At 45.1% G+C, this 16,749-nt stretch overlaps 1 protein-coding gene and 1 pseudogene across 11 annotated transcripts in view; both read left to right on the top strand.

Annotated features, from left to right (window-relative positions):
- Positions 1-3,305: 3,305 nt before the first annotated feature.
- Positions 3,306-6,859, top strand: LOC119323486 (annotated as a pseudogene).
- An 852-nt stretch (positions 6,860-7,711) lies between these two features.
- Positions 7,712-16,749, top strand: part of LOC119324716 — a 20,203-nt gene continuing 11,165 nt past the window's right edge. Inside the window, exons 1-5 of one of the 11 annotated variants that reach the window (XR_005157119.1) lie at positions 7,712-7,866; positions 10,002-10,138; positions 10,241-10,300; positions 10,399-10,445; positions 10,644-11,308. Coding sequence is in view for 1 of the 11 variants with exons in the window: in XM_037598490.1 (XP_037454387.1) it covers positions 10,010-10,138; positions 10,241-10,300; positions 10,644-11,183 (729 nt within the window). In the remaining 10 variants the exon portion in view is untranslated. Of the gene's footprint in view, positions 7,867-7,973; positions 8,460-10,001; positions 10,139-10,240; positions 11,309-16,749 lie in introns of those variants that run through there. The other 10 variants (XR_005157118.1, XM_037598490.1, XR_005157120.1 and 7 more) reach the window with 10 other exon arrangements.

The raw sequence follows: 16,749 nt of genomic DNA, 5'->3' as shown, positions 1-16,749 counted from the left end.
CTACGGTGTCGATTAAAAGAGAAGTTGGGAACTTCTTTCGCAACAAACGAGGTCTCAGGCAGGGAGATCCTTCCCCGCCTTTGATCTTTAACTTTGTTGCAGACGCCCTCTTTGCCATGGTGCACAAGGCTAAGGGCGCCGACCACATCCGCGGAGTTGTTCCCCACCTCATCCCCGGTGGGATCACGCACCTCCAATATGCGGACGACACCTTGTTGCTCTTCGAGCCTGATGATCATAGTGTAGCCTCGATTAAACTCATTCTCCTCGCTTTCGAGATTATATCAGAAGATCAACTTTCTCAAGAGTGAGGTGATTGCCATTGGGATGGACTCACCCCTCGCCGCCCGTATTGCCAACCTGCTTAATTGCAAGCTAGGGAGCTTCCCAATTAAGTACTTAGGTCCACCTATCTCGGATAAGCACATCTCTATTTTAGAGTGGGAACCTCTGTACGGCAAGGTGGCGAACCGGGTTAGCCCTTGGCGCGGCCGATTCCTCTCCTTGGCTGCCAGGTTGATCCTGACAAATACTAGCCTATCCTCTTTACCCATGTTTACTATGGGCATGTTCCTGCTGGCTGATGGGATTCACGCCAAGCTCGATACACCTCGTTCCAAGTTCTTTTGGGAAGGAACTGGGACAAAAATAAGTACCACTTGATCAAGTGGGCAGCGCTGTGCCGTCCCAAGAAATTTGGTGGTCTAGGGATCCTAAACTCCAAACTCATGAATGTTGCGCTCCTCACCAAGTAGATTTGGAAACTTGCCCAGAACGAACAAGGGCTTTGGGCAGATATCCTACGTGCTAAATACTTTCCCGATGGGAATTTCCTCACTTCTAAGTCTAAGGGGTCGCCTTTCTGGAACGAGATCCAGGCCGTTAAGCCAGCCTTCACATCAGGAGCCAAGTTCAGCGTTAATAACGGCACCTCCACGAGGTTTTGGCTCGACCATTGGCTTGGCTCGGAACCACTTTGGCGCAGTCATTTCGCCGTTTACCAATTAGTCACTAACGTTGATATTCTCATGGCCGGCGCACTTAGATCCAGCCCGCCCATCATTTCCTTCAAAAGACCACTCCTCGTTCACGAACGGGCCTGTTGGGATGGGCTATTAACTGCTTTGAATGGAGTGGCTCTCCGACCCGAGGCCGACACGGTCTCTTGGTCCCTCACGAGCTCCGGGAAGTTTCCAGTTCAGTCTTTATACAACAAGCTGACCGAGGGACCGGCCCTGGACATAGCTAGGGGGCTATGGAAAGCGTCTATCCCCTTGAAGATCAAAGTTTTCCTTTGGCAAATGTTTCGTGACCGCCTCCCTTCCTCTAACAACATCGCCAAAAGGAACGGGCCTTCCGATCGTTCATGTGCACTATGTGGTGAGCACCAAGATGCTAACCACATCTTCTTCAAATGCCACCTTGCCCGCTTTGCTTGGAGTGCTGTGCGGGAGGCGTTTGGGCAAAATTGGAACCCGCTTTCGGCTTCGGACCTTCGTGGGATTCTAATCGCTCATAGGTGTGGTTTTTGGCGTGTTCTTTGGAGATGTGTAGGAGCGCTGTTGTGGGCCCTATGGACTACTCGAAATAAGATAACTATTGAGCATAAATTTCCTACTCACCCTGTTGACATTATTTTCAAATGTCACTTGTTCCTTCACACATGGACACCCTTGGGGAAATGGCGTGACGCAGACCGGATGACGGAGGCCATGGAGCGGATTCGTACGATCCAGATTGATGCCCGCCACTAGTTTGCTGTTGGCTGCTTTGTTTTGGACTGGCTGCTTGGGAGCTGTAGTTTCTGTTCTATCTCATTCAGGCTCAGTCCGGTTGCATGTATCGTACTTTGGTTGCGGCCATTTCCTTTTCTGCTGTATTGCATTGAACCTGATGAATGCTGCCTGTTGGTAGGCTTTATTAATTTAAAGTCGGACGCTTCCTACGTCTTCGTTCTAAAATAAAAAAAGGTTGTTGGGAAGCGGTCCGCTGCAGCAAATGAAGTTGAAGTCCAAAGCGCTTAGCCTCTTCGCTCTACAGATTAGTGTGTCCTACTAAAATAATGCATTGGTGGTCGCCTAGTGGCTGCTTATTGCTTTTTGGAATCAGTATGTTTTTCTTGTTTTCTGACTATTATTGTATATCCACTTTAATTTCATGTAAGAAACTTTGTACTATAGTCTAAGTTTCGAGCCCTGGCAGGTTTATGGTATAATAAGATCAATGGAAAAGCCTCCCGCCCTTGTGAAGCCATGTAAATTGTGTTCCCCTCTTGACTTGCGTTCTAATCCCACATGATGACTTAACTTAGGCCCCGATTGGAATCGATGTAAAATAATACACCCGCAAAAAAACATACAAGTGTATTTTACTGCTCTACTAAAATAACCATTACTTTACAGGTGGTTGTGAACCAGTGCTTGGCTACGAATCTTCCACGGAGCTCCTTGAGCAGTGTCGATTCACCGCCAACAACGCAGCAGCCGCTCTCCCCTTTCTCCTTGTCAGGTCGATCCCCACCGCCGCCTGCCCGGGCACTTCTCCATCCGAAATATCTTCTCCTCCCCACCGCCACAACTCCTGCGATCTCAGGGGCTGCTGGCCGGCGTCGAGGCGCGCGGTGCCGAGGAGCGCACCGTCGTAGAGGATGGAGACGTTGGAGGCGCCGTAGCACATGGGTACCACACTGGGGTGGGTGGTGTTGACGGTGAGGGTGAGGCCGATGTCCAGCGCCGGCGGCGGCCGGAAGTGAAAGGCAAACATGTTCATGGAGATGAGCTCGGCTCCGTCGGTCGGCAAACCAAACACCCCCGCTGCTCTGGTGACGGCGCCGACGAGGTGGTTTGTGCCGGCTGGGGCGGCGTAGGTTCCTTGCACTTGCCGTCGTGGTCGAGGGCTCGCGGCGGCGATGACATCAAAGTATTTCCTAAAACGACGGAATATGAGGAGAAAACAATGGCCGGAGGTCTGTCTTCAAAACCGGCGGAATGCACGTGTCAAATAAGAAACCGGCGGAATGCACGTACACCCCAGAAACGATGATCCAAACGGGCGGTCGAGCACCAATCGTTTTCTTTTCCAGATGTATATTTTCAGGAGGTTTTCGCTGCTGAAACGACAAAGGCCTTAATTTTTCGATCATTTGCCCTAAGTTGTGTTTGCAACTTTTTAACCCAAAACCATCAGTATGTGTATGTGAGGTGACCCATATACCCTCGTGGTAATTTTGCAATTTATCCCAAATCTTCTGTGCACGTGCCCCCACAACGTGTGAGCAGATCGATCGATTCTGGAGGGGTTCTTCCTGTTGCTCCGGCTAATCCCAAAACACTCCACCACCATCTGAAACAAAAACTTCACCACTACCAGTCTCCCTGCTGCTCCGGCTATGCGGCGGCTACCGCTGCGACTCCTGCGCTCCGCGGCGGCCGGATCACTCCGGAGCCGCCCCGCCCCCTCACGTGGCGGCTGTCCTGCCACTCGACCGCCACATCTGCCGGCGGAGGTAGCCGCCGCGCCGGCCGAGCTTGCCCGCTGGCTACCGCGGAGAGGGTACTCCCGGTTCGCGAGCGGATTCACCCCCTTGGAGCCGAAGAAGCTGGGATCCATCCTCGACGTCGAGCGCGCCAAGGGCCTCTCCCCCGAACACCTCGTCGCGGCATGGGATGACGTCAGTACCCTTCCCCTTTTACCGTACATTTTGTTTTCCCCTGTACTAGCTAGCGTTGAGGAGATCGTTGATAAGCGCACGAATTTCATTTTCTGTACTGGTATATACAGTAGATAACAAACGGTTTGAAGGTATTTGTCCCTAAGAAAAGTTAAGGTATCTGAATGATCTCTAAGGATGAAAACAATGGAACCAAATTATCATAGCTATTTGTAAATCTGGAACCATGAGATATGCTCGCAGTGCCCTGCGCCCTAAAAGTGCTTGGATCACAATTGCTGCTCAGTGCATAACAGACTAGCCCATGTCATCCCATTGTTTGTAAACTTGTATATCAGTTGCAGTCTTCAGGGTGAAAACCATTAACGGGCCATATTAATGGGTTGGATGGGTAAGATGGATCGTGTGTGGAGATAGGTAGGGAAAGCAAGAAGAGGGAAGGCAGATGGATATTTGTGGATTGGTAGGAGCTGCGTGCTTCACTAGCTGTTATTATAGAACGTTTTGCATCTGACAATCTGTCATGCCCCTACCTGAAGGCAAGACAAGTTTGTTGTATGCCTTTGTTTGGGCAAAGAATCGAACCTACAGGTTGGAAAATAGCAGAAACAAGTGGGATATTTAGACCATCCTGTCCCATATGATGCAAAAACCAAGCAATATTTGCATCAAGGGTGGGGAGGAACCTATATCTTCCCTAGGAACTTCTGTATTCGAAAGGCTAGTGCGATGACCAGTAATCTCACATATTGTCCTGTTAACCCAGAAAATTAGCAAACTAAGTTTTGTCTTCGCCTAATTATCATCCAGTTACTAAAAGTTTTATGTCTTATGCTGTTGACATTACAGCATTATTCTGTATCTGCACATATTGCTTACTGCATTGGAATCCATCCTGACATTACTTTTGTACAATTTATTTGTGTCACTATTCTTTCATGGAACATTAGTACCACTTGGGAAGAGGTCACATAGGTGTATCAATGAAAGCAAAGCTTTACTGTCTTTTGGAACAAAGATCAGCTACATGGTATTTGTTTGTTGATTGGAGTTTTGATTCCATCACCATGATTAATTTCTAAACTATTTATTTAACTAATTTATCTTTTTGCTAGCCCATATTTTGTTATTCCTTTGTGGAGAGGAAGTGGATATACCACCATGTTTATGCAAGGTTATTTCTCGGCTCTTCTGCAAATATTCGATTTTCATAAGCCTTGTTGACTGCTTTCCTTTTCATAATTTTCCATTGAAATTGAACTTTGTTACAGTCTATAAGTATATTCTTTACTAAACGTATACTCCCTCCGTCCGAAAATACTTGTCATCAAAAAGATGAAAAAGGAATGTATCTATTTTAGTTCTAGATACATCCCTTTTCATCTATTTTGATGACAAGTATTTTCGGACGGAGGGAGTATTTATTAATTTTCATATCAATGGGCTTTGGTCAATCTGACATTCTAAATATCCTGTGCATGTTATTGTTCAAGTGTCCAATTGTATGTTTTTTTGATTATCAGTAAATGAAACGGGTTATTATAACCCTTGGAAAACAAATCTGTTTATTCTAGATGGGGCTGTTTGAACCTGATATCTAGGCAAAATTTGCTACATGATACTATATATCTGTATTATTTACTCTATTGTACTATAAATTCAAAGCTTGCCAGACAAACTTTAAGCTTGCATCAATTTGCCAACACGCACTCCACCTACTATAATAACTATCTGATTTGGGAGTGGGAAAACGCGTGAAAAGTCTGTTTTGCCATTTTTTGTAATTTCTTTTGACAAATTAATAGATGCACAAAGTAGACATGCACAACAATTGAATCTCGATCACTAAACATGCACCAGTGTGTTTACAAGTTCAAAGATACTGTACTCATGAGAATAAAGCAGACTTTGCCTGCTCTCTCTCCTCTTAAGCCAAACAATATATTATAATTGGTGGTGTGTTCGGGCGACGCAGTGTTAGAATGCTTTAGCAAAGTTGCAAATTTGGAGTGTGATGGAGCAAATGTCATGAATTTGTAGTGTCCTGTAGCCAGTTTGCCTCTCAAGAATGGTATATGTACTCACACTCGTACCAAATGAACATCGACAGACTACTGTTCAAGAGAAATATATCTGAACATAACAAATGAACCAAGTATCCATGCTGTATCATCACGCTAACTTCAGGCCCTATCAGTTAATAGCTTATAGTACTGATGTATTTACACGTAGATGTATCAGTAACTAACTAATTATATTTTGAACACCCCATCCAAATGTTGGGTGTGCTGGGGTAGTATATTTCTTGTAACTCTACATCTGATACTCTTAATATTTATGCCTAGTATCTTGTCCATAAATGCAAGGCAGTGAGGCTGCAGAGACTAAAAGTTCGGTAAATTTTGGTGAAATTTATGAAGGGGTTGGTGTCGAAACACCGTTTTCTGCATGGCCATTTGTTTGTTCAAACCCACCTATGGGAATTGACAGCGTTTATTTTGTTTTGAGCTAACTGCTCCATTCTCTGTCGTTCAACATTGCAGTCCAGCTGCCACACATGATCTTCACAGGGCTTGAAGACTATAAAGCAAGAGGAACTCAAGCAAGCCCTTACTATACAGTCACTCATTTCACAGAGTTTGCAGAAACCAAGGATACAGTGCTTGTCCGAGGAGACGTTGTCTTCACCAGCAAACTAACCGATGCAGAGGCAAAGTGTCTTTTAGAGACGATGTGCGGTACGATGTGCGGTACAAGCTCGTGGAGCGTTTCAACAAGGAAACACACGATTTCGAGTTCAAAGACGTCCTTCAGGCGCTTGAAATGCCGTCCATGTGAGCAGAGATGTGAAGCCATCGTGTGACGACAAAGCTTCCCAGCGTGGCGAACCTGAAACTACCGCTGATAATGAAACTATGATTTCTTTCTTCTCCCCATTTTCTGTGGCAGTTTTATCCTGGAAAAACAACCCTGGGTCGATATGACGCTGACTTTGCAGAGTGGTCGTTCATCCTACTTGTTTTGTCGTAGCTGTAGCAAAGAAGCGAACCAAGTTCCCAGGACTTCTCTAAGCAGATATGGGCAAAGATTTAATAGGCATTCCGTAGCTATTTTGCTGTTGTTTCTCTTGGCCTCTTTTGGCTAAATTTTTCATAATAATAATATTACGTAGCTATTTTGTCATTTTTAGCCATTTGCGTGTTAGAGCTGGCCGGCACAAACCTGATCTTACTCCTGATGCACGCATGACTTTTATAGCTACTCCTTGGACACAATGAGTATTTACTGCCGTCTCTAAGCTTCAGAAAGAATACATGCTTATGCGGTGCCGTGCTGTTGCTGCTTTGCCACAATTACTCTATTGTTTTCGGCAAACCTTTTCATTTTTGGCAAACGTGTTGGTGATGCTGTGTCGCGGGCGGTGTCTGCGTCCGAGCCATTATCGATCAGGCCAACGACGCCGTGCAAAACTCAAGTTCATGCATGCTTAATCGGGTGGCTGAATCGTGCAATGCAATTGCTGTCACGGAGCAGATCAGGTGTATATATGGATAAAACCAAACGGCCAAACGATCTTTCTGCTGTTTGTTGGCTTTGCTTGCTCACCTGTTCTTGCTACATACATATCCGGACGTGTTACCGTTTGTGTGCCGCAAGAGAAAAGGAGTGAAAAACAGAGCGTCAACAACTGTGACCCACCAACCATAGATCATACTCCCTCCGTTCGGAAGTACTTGTCATAAAAGTGGATAAAAATGGATGTATCTATAACTGAAATACATCTAGATACATTCATTTTTTGGACGAGTAATTTCTAATGGAGGAAGTACATCATACGAACATGGAACAAGTCACAAATACCATATTATCTTCGGAATTGCTAATTTTCATACGGATGAAATTTACTGGCTTTCAGTCGTTTTTTGAGACGTGCGATCTCTGTCGCGAGATTCGTGCTTTTTTTTCGTCGTTTGCTGGCGCTGAGTTTCTTATCGGGCCCGCTTGTATTTTCCAAACCCGTTAGTACCGCTCGCTGCCGCGCGTCGGTGTTTTTCTTTTTCTTTCCTTCCTCTGTCTCTTCCCCGCGCCGCTCGATCCCCTTTTCATTTCGAACACGTAACCCAGAAGGCAACTGAGAGAGATATCCATGGCGATTTGGAGCCCCCCCTCGCCGCTCGTCGGTTTTGTTCGATTCGGTATGTTCCCCCCTGTTGCTTTGATTCTCAGCTCTGTATGTTAGTGCGTAGTGTTTTCTCGGTCAGATCTGTTTGCTTGTGTTAATTTCCGGCAGCTTCTTGTGTAGATGTGTGCGGTTCCGCCCTTCCTGTGTTTGAATCTCGTCTGTCATGCAAATTTTGATTAGGGTTTCTGGTTGGTTGTTAGTTTCATTGATCTGCATGTGTGTCACACCTTCAATCGATGTATGGTTTCTGGGATTGATTTGCCAAGTGTGAAAATAGAGTCGCCTGAAGCTGATGACCGAGGAGATGGTGCAGCACACAACAGTCAATTTGATGGTTTACAGAGAGGTGTAGCCTTGAGTGTGGTGTGGTAGGCTGACTGGTGTACCCACGCGACAGGGTGTGTGTGCTCTGTATTTGTTAGCATGTCATGCCGTGTGTGAGAGGTATGTGTGAGTCTAGTCTGAACTTTTCCTCCTGTTCTCTGTACCTACCCCAACTTTCCTCTGCATCCTCTCATGTACTCTATCTCTCACACCCCCAAATCCCTCCTGTAATTCGTGAGATCTATCGATCTATGAGATGGGCACTGTGGTTAATTGTTTGAATTTGGCTGGTTGTTTGATTTTGTATGCGCTATTTGAGCAATTCGAACATAGCAGATCATCGTTCAGTCCCTGCTCTCCATTGTTAGTATCTACTTCCTCCGTAAACTAATATAAGAACGTTTAGATCACTAATTAGTTTACAGAGGGAGTATGTGTTAATTTTCCCCTGGGCCATTTTTACTGTCACAGTGTGTATGTATGGTTGGCATGCTGGGTCGCCTTGGGATTGTGGCTGTAATTCTCAATGGATTTACATTGTAATTCTCAATGGATTTACAGTGTAATTGCTAGTGGATTTACACTGTACTTCTCATTTTGGGTTTACACTGTAATTTTCATTGGATTTGCACTGTAATTGTCATTGGATATGCAGTTGGGTGAGAATGTAATTCCTATTTGGTTTTCAGTGTAATTACAGTGTAACCCCTATTGGTTAATCAGTGTAATTCATATTGGTTTATCAGTGTAATTTTATTGGTTTCAGTGTAATTAGTACTGTAATTCCTACTTTTTTTTGTTTTTACAATGCAATTCCTAGTGGATTTGCATTGTGATCCCCATTATAGCCCGTAAGTGTTGATGCTAGTTTACCGTTTGATTTTGACACTGTAAATCTTAGTGTAATTAGTACTGTAATTTTATGTTTTTACACAGTAATTCTTTGTTGATTTACACTGTATATGCACTGAAACTCTTTATTAATTTGCACTGTAATTCCTTGTTGATTTTCACTGTAATTCTTTTCTTGATTTACACTGTAATCTCAGTGGATTTATACTGTAATCTTACTGGTTTGTCACTGTACATTTTACTGGATACACACTGTATTTCTTAGTGCAAAATTTAGTGTTTTTTTACTTCACCTTTTTAGAGTGATTTTCTAGTGCAATCCCTAGAGGCTTTCTTTTAGTGAATTATTTTGAATTAATCCTGTAATTCGTAGTGGTTTTGTCACTGTAATTTCTATATCTTATCAGTGTAATTATAATTTTGCAAATGCTACTGGGATTTGTAGCACGCCATCACTGTAAATCCTAGCGGTTCTTTATCAGTGTTATATTCCTTGTAATCCTAGTGGTTATTTTACTGTGATGTATTTGCAACTGATTGTTGATGTTATTTCATTTTTATTTGTGATGTCTTGCTTCACACTAATGTCAGTTTCTGGTTTTTTTGCATGGTGTTTTGGATAGTTTTGCCTGATAATGTTAGTTAGTTATTTTTTTGTAGTTTTTGTGTAATTTATTTGTTAGGCACTTTAGTTATTCAGTTGTAATATAATTATAAACAAACATATGGTAAATGTTACAGCTATATAGCTGTTAGAAATTTATGCATATCCATAAAGTTCTTTGCGCTTTTACGGCAGTAGTTTTGTATTTTTATGATTTAGTTCATGTATTTTTTGTATTTGTCTGGCTGATCTTTGTACGGATCTGCCTTTGGTGTATGTAAATATTCTTTTTTTGTATTGTTTTACCTTTCTGCCATTTCTTCTTAGCATTGTTCCTTTCTATGTGTTTTTATATATTTCGGAAATAGATTAAAGTATGGGTAGAATCATGAAGGGTCTTGGTAAGGGCTTTTCTTCTGCTTGCTTAGAAGAGTCTGATGATTTTGATGGGGATCCTTTTGTCCCCAATGATTTCGCCGAGGACGATTCTTTCCAAGCTTCAGAGGTTATTTTCTTGTTTTGATATTTGATTTTCCTTTTTTTGTTTATTCTTGTTTGGTAACTTATTTGTTCCAGTCAGCTTATTCCTTTTTACTGTTTACTGCAGGAAGGTTCAATGGATGATCCTGATTTTGACAAAGCTTTGTATGATTTCTATGTGTCGCATGTAAGCGTGTTGTTGTAATTATTGCATTTTGTTCCAGTTTTCATTTATGTTTGTTTTTATTGTATAATTCATTGCCTGTTTATATATCTTGCAAAAAGCGAATTGCCTGAAACGGAAGATAGCAGATGTTGGAGCTCGCAATGTGGTATTTATGTTTCTTTGTTCTATTCGCATTTTCTGTACCCAACTACCACTCTGATAGAGATAGATATAAGTTTGAGATAGATTTAAATTTGTTTTTTCCCCTTGTTTGATGTTTCTGCTAGATGTTTTTTCATTGTTGATCTAGTGTATTTTTATCCTGATTCCTTTTTTTTGTTTTGTGTTTCTTGTTCTATTGTAGAAGCGCACGAGGTCTTCTGATTTTCCCGTAGCAAATACATTCACTAGATACTCTAGCAAGTTGTTCTCCACTATTATTGGCGGCTTGTCTCCTCAGCAAGTACGTGTTCTTCAGAGTTATGGGGCAGATTGCCTTCTCAAATTTGTGAGGACAGAGGTGCCATTTAGGTTTGTCAAATGGCTAGCATCCAAATTTGATGTTCGTGCTTCAGTGATTCAGATTAGGAAAATGTTTATTCCGATTTGCGAATATGTCACCCATGATATATTAGGTCTTCCTGTTGACGGTGAGCCTATTGTGTCCAATGCTGATGCTGGTTGTGAGTTTATCTTGTCTCATTTCAATGTGACTAGCATCCCACCAGTTTCATTCTTCTGCAATAAACTAAAATCCACCTCTGAAGAATTGCCCGATGAAGACATTTTCATCTGCTTCATGTGCATTGCCTTGTCCACCTTCTTGTGTCCAAATCCAATATTAGAACTCTGTAATTCTGGAGTTTTTACTGTAATCCATGATGGTTTTCAGTGTAACTATTAGTTGATTTTGCTCTGTAATGCCTAGTGGAATTACAGTGTACTTTAATAGGCTTTACATAGTAAATCTTATTGGATTTACAGTGTAATTTTACACAGAATCCTAGTGGATTTTTAGTGTACTTTTAATTTATTTTACATGTTTTTTCTTAGTGGTATTGCAGAAATTTTGTTTAGTGGTTTTTGCTGTGTAATTCTTAGTCGAATTTTAGTATTTTTCTCAGTGGATTTTTTAATGTTATTTAAGTGGTATTTTTACAGTGTATTTTCCAAGTGGTATTTTCCAATGGAATTTCAGTGCATTTTTTTAGTGATTTTTCACTGTAATTCTTAGTGGTTCAGTGTAAATTTAGTCATTTGTTAGTTCATACTAGATGACTCGTTGCGCCAATGGCGCAAAGGCCGAGTGTAAGCCAAGTAGTGAAAGAGTGAGCATATATCTTTTTTATCATGGCTGCCTCAAAAGCATACTACACAGCAGTCTAAGCAGCAAATTACCGATAGTTAAATGCACAGTATGGTCTTAGGGGATTACATAAGATACAAAAGTATGATAAACACAGAAGTCTTGGTCTAATATTGAGTTAAATAACAAGGAGCTCTTGCAACTTTCTTATATTAAGTAGACGATCAGGCGCAGTCCCTTGGGAGTGCATTTGAAGCCGAAAGCATATGCTTCCCTTTGTTCATCTGTGCCTGATGGAAGAAGTCGCTCCGGCCTTTAGTGATGTTGGCCCTTTTGTCAACACCCTTGATAAAGCGTGTTGTGACAGCGGTAGTTCCATCTCCAGTAGTGATTGGCAGTTCACCACGATCAACATCCATGGGTGGGAAAAGGGAAGCGGTAGAAAAAGGAATGCTAAAGTACTGAAAATAACAGTAAATGTTAGTTATTGTGTGAAATAGGATAGAGCAACTGCAAAGGATTACCATTCTTTTGCCGTGTGTTGCAAATGTTTCTGTCATGTGGCACACATAGTAGCGATCGGGCGTGGTGGTGCTGCAGATGATCTTTCGCAGCCTATGAACATTATGGTTGTAGAGCTTAACTGTGTTGCCCCACACAATGTGGTGACTAAACTCATCTAAGTAGTGGATGCAAGTCTCACCTATGTTAAATTATATAAAGTTATATCGTTTAGCAGTTGTTGCGAGAGTTGTTGGAATGAGAAGAGTAATGTAGCCCTTACCACAGAGAATGTACTTTCCAGGCTTTAGATGGATTTTCTTGCCTTTGAACTTTCGGATTGAGCTTGCTTTTCATGGGCAATGAATAGACTCGAAAGCTGACATCACTCGTTGCGCCAATGGCGCAAAAAGCATCAGACAAACGAGTCTTCAAACCATGTGTATGTGCTAGTTTAAGATATATACTTTTATCTCATTGTATGGTATCATGACAGATGAAAAGGAAGTAATGACATTACTGATAATAGCATACATTGGTTTGACAAAGCAAGTTGTAGTAGGATCAATATAAAGACATAAAAAATTGAACACTGATTAGATCATAAGCAAATAGAAACTTAGTGCTGATACATAGTGTTTTAAGAGAACCTAGTGCTGATCTGCACTAAGTTTACGAACATTATGTCTGTAGAGTTTAACTATGTTGCCCCACACAACGTGGCGACTAAACTCATCTAGGTGGTGGATGTCAGGCTTACCTATGTTAAATTATACAAAGTTATACCATTTAGAAGTTGTTGTGAGAGTACGTAGTTGGAATGAGAAGAGTAATGTAGCTCTTACCGCGTAGAATGCCGTTTCCTTATTTTCTTGCCTTTGAACTTTTGGATTGAGCTTCCTTTGCGTGGGCGAGGAATATACTCGAATGGTTTGTTGTGCTTGCGACACAGTGGTTCCCCTGGAACAGCGGGTTTAATGTAGCGCGAGCTCCGCCTGGCCGTGCACTGAACCACATGTGAGCTCTGCCAACACCCTTGTGACGCCCTCGATTCAATCGTACACTAATCATACACGCAAATGTGTACGATCAAGATCAAGGACTCACGGGAAGATACCACAACACAACTCTAGACACAAATTAAAATAATACAAGCTTTATATTACAAGCCAGGGGCCTCGAGGGCTCGAATACATAAGCTCGAAAACAAAAGAGTCAGCGGAAGCAACAATATCTGAGCACGGACATGAGTTAAACAAGTTTGCCTTAAGAAGGCTAGCACAAAAAAGCATCTACGATCGAAAAGGCAAGGCCTCCTGCCTGGGAGCCTCCTAACTACTCTTGGTCGTCGGCGTTCGTCACGTGGTAATAGGTACCCTCGGGGTAGCAGCAGTCGTCAAAGGTGGCATCTGGCTCCTGGACTCCACCATCTGGTTGCAACAACCAGAAAGAAGAAAGAAGGGGGAAAAGGGAGAGCACAACAACCGTGAGTACTCATCCAAAGTACTCGCAAGCAAGGATCTACACTACATATGCAACATTATCAAAGGAAGGCTGTATATGTGAACTGGGCTGCAGAAATGCCAGAATAGAGAGAAGGCCTAGTCCTATCGAAGACTAGCATCTTCTGGAAACCACCGTCTTGCAGCAAACAAGAGGGAGTAGAGTAGCATAAAGTAAAGTGGTAGTAGTGTTATCAACCTCGGCCAGAGATCCTTTCTCGACTCCCTGCGAGAAAGCAATCCCAGAGCCATACTATCCAGTTATCATCACAATCAAATCCTCATCACCATCCAGTTCTCATCACAAGTATCCAGTTCTAGTTGTATCGATCGGGATACAACTCCAAGTGTCCGTTACCGTAGGACAGGCTATCGATAGATGTTTTCTTCCCTGCAGGGGTGCACCAACTTACCCACCACGCTCGATTGACTCCGGCCGGACACACTTTCCAGGGTCATGCCCGGCCTCGGCCAAACAATACGCCGCAACCCGACCTAGGCTTAATAGAGAGGCCAGCACGCCGGACTAAACCTATGCCCCCAGGGGTCATGGGCCATCTCCCCGGGAACTCCTGCACGTTGCGTGGGCGGCCGGTGAGCAGACCTAGCTACCTCCCTAAAAAGGCAAGAGCTTACCAGTCCAACCCGGCGCGCGCCGCTCCGTCGCTGACGTCTATTAAGCTTCGGCTGATGTACACGACGCAGAACGCCCATACTATGCCCACGTGATGGTTAGTGCTATCAGGCCAGAGGCCCCTCGGATCAAATATCCAAATCGTAGTGGATTAGGAACGCGCGGTAACAAGCAGAGACTCACGAAAGATGTGACCCCGTTGCCCCGTCTCGAGGACTTGCGGCAAGGGCTAAGAATGCCCGGCCACGCCTCGTAATTATCTCACGGGCACCTTCCAGGTCAACCCGTCTCCACATCACTTTCCAAGTAACAGTTGTAAAGTCCAAGTATCCGTGTGTCCAAACATCAAGAGGAAAACCCAAGGAATCACCCTCGGTGGGTTCCACTCAATGTAATCATCAAGGTGAACGTAGAGGAATCACCCTCGGTTCACACTTGAGGGGTTGCACGACAGAGTCGTATCGGAAGTGGTTAAAGAGGAAATCACCCTCGATGACCACGACCGAATAGCTACACTACAGGGTTAACATCAGAAGTGTTGTAGAGGTCTCACCCTCGGCACTCGATAGTAACCCAGTAGTGTCGAGCAACTAAGGGGAAAGTGATGTGCGGTGTCGGGGCCTGGTCTTCGATCCCGTTGATCGGGTCTTCTGATTATCCAGCGGGGCAGTCGGGACAAGGCGGGGGTCACTGATGGATCACTAACCAACCTATACTAAGCAGTTTAGGATAAGCAGGTAAGGTAACAATAAGCAGGTTACAAAAGAAGGCTATGCATCAGAATAGGAGCAAACAATAACAATAGCAAAATCTAATGCAAGCATGAGAGAATGGAATGGGCAATATCGGGATGATCAAAGGGGGGGCTTGCCTGGTTGATCTGGCAAGAAGGGGTCGTTGTCGACGACGTAGTCGATCACCGGGGCATCAGCGGCCTCGGGGGCTACCGGAGAGAAGAGGGGGAAGAAACAGTAAATACATAGCAAACAGAGGTAACACTAAGCATGACATGACGATACGTAGTGCTAAGCGTGCTCTAACGTGGTCCTAGACGTTATAGGTGAAGGGGGAAAATCAACCGGGAAGGTGTTCCCGGTTCCGGACCTGTGTCAGACAGATGACCGGAGGGGGAAAGTTCCATGTTCAGCATGCTAGGGGCATGTGCCAGATGAACGGACCGCATATTCGGATTCGTTGGATTTTTCTGAGCAACTTTCATATAGAAAACATTTTCATCCGAGTTACGGTTTAAAAGTTACGGATTATCAAAGTTTAAACCAATTTCTGAATTATTTTAAAAGCAGAAAAGGTTTATTGCGCCAGTAGTGACGTCATCATTGCGTCAGCTCTGCTGACCAGTCAAACTGACAGGTGGGACCCACCTGTCAGCCTCTCTGTCTAACAGAGGCTTAACTAAGCTAACAGGGTTAGTTAGGGGGCGTGGGCCCCAGCAGTCAGTGACTGGTTAGGTTAACTAATTAGTTTTATTTATAAAACTGGTTTAGTTAATCTAATTACGTGGTGGGGCCCGCACGTCAGTGTCACATAGAAGCCCAGTCAGCATGTTGACTGGTCAAACCAGTCAACAGGGTCCCGTGGGGCCCAGCGTCAGTGACTCAGGTGATGGGGCCCACGCATCCATGTTGGTGGCTGCGCCGGGGAGGGCTCCGGCGACCAAGGCGACGGCGGCGCCTCGCCGGAGTTGGCCGGAGCCGCGCTACAGGGGGCCTCCGGACCTACGGCTTGGACCTAAGGGCGCGGCCCGGCACCGCGCACACGATGGTGACGATGACTGGCGTCGGGGACGACCGGAGCATCGCCGGCGACGGAAAAGGCGGCGACGACCTTCGGGCGTGTGATGGCGAAGGCGAAGCAGCGTGCTACGGAACGAAAGGAAGGGCTGGGGAGGATCCTCGTGGTGCGGCGAGTCCAACGGGCTTGAGCCCGTGACCAAAAGGTCACCGGAGTCTCGCCGGCGACGAGCTCCGCGGCGCTGCGTTCGGGCGCACGTGGGGAAGCAGCTAGGGGGCGCGCCAAGTAGACAAGGAGAGGGAGATGGTAGGAGAGCTCACCGAGCGGCACGCCGATGGCCCTTGGTAGTTTAGGAGCGCAGGGGAAGCCGGAATTCGAGGGATCTCGCCGGCGACAAGGGCGGAAGGGGACGAGCTCGTGCGACGTCAGCGGTGCTTCCCAGCTCCACCTGGGGGCACCAGACGACGGAGTCGACCCCGGCGGAGCTTCACGACAAGACGGCGGAGCGAGGCGGTGGCTGTGGCCGCGGTGACGACGGAGAACGGCGGTGAGCGCGCTCGGGAGAGGAGGGCGAGCGAGATAGGGTGGGGGAAAGAGCAGGTGGATCAGGGAGGCGAGAGAGGGGAGTGGAGGTAGGTGGGGAGGAGGTCGAGGCGTCGAGGGGAGGGGCCCTTATCCACCCGCGGCGTTGCCGGCGAGGTGGTCGGGCGGCGACGCGCCACTGTAGCGGTGCGCACCGGGGGAACAGGAGGAAGGGGAGAGCGACGCGGGGAGC

This window comes from Triticum dicoccoides, chromosome 6B (assembly GCF_002162155.2).
Source record: "Triticum dicoccoides isolate Atlit2015 ecotype Zavitan chromosome 6B, WEW_v2.0, whole genome shotgun sequence".
In the NCBI taxonomy this organism is placed as follows: domain Eukaryota; kingdom Viridiplantae; phylum Streptophyta; class Magnoliopsida; order Poales; family Poaceae; genus Triticum; species Triticum dicoccoides.
The sequence above is the reverse complement of the archived record's forward strand: the minus strand, read 5'-3'. Positions and strand labels throughout refer to the sequence as shown.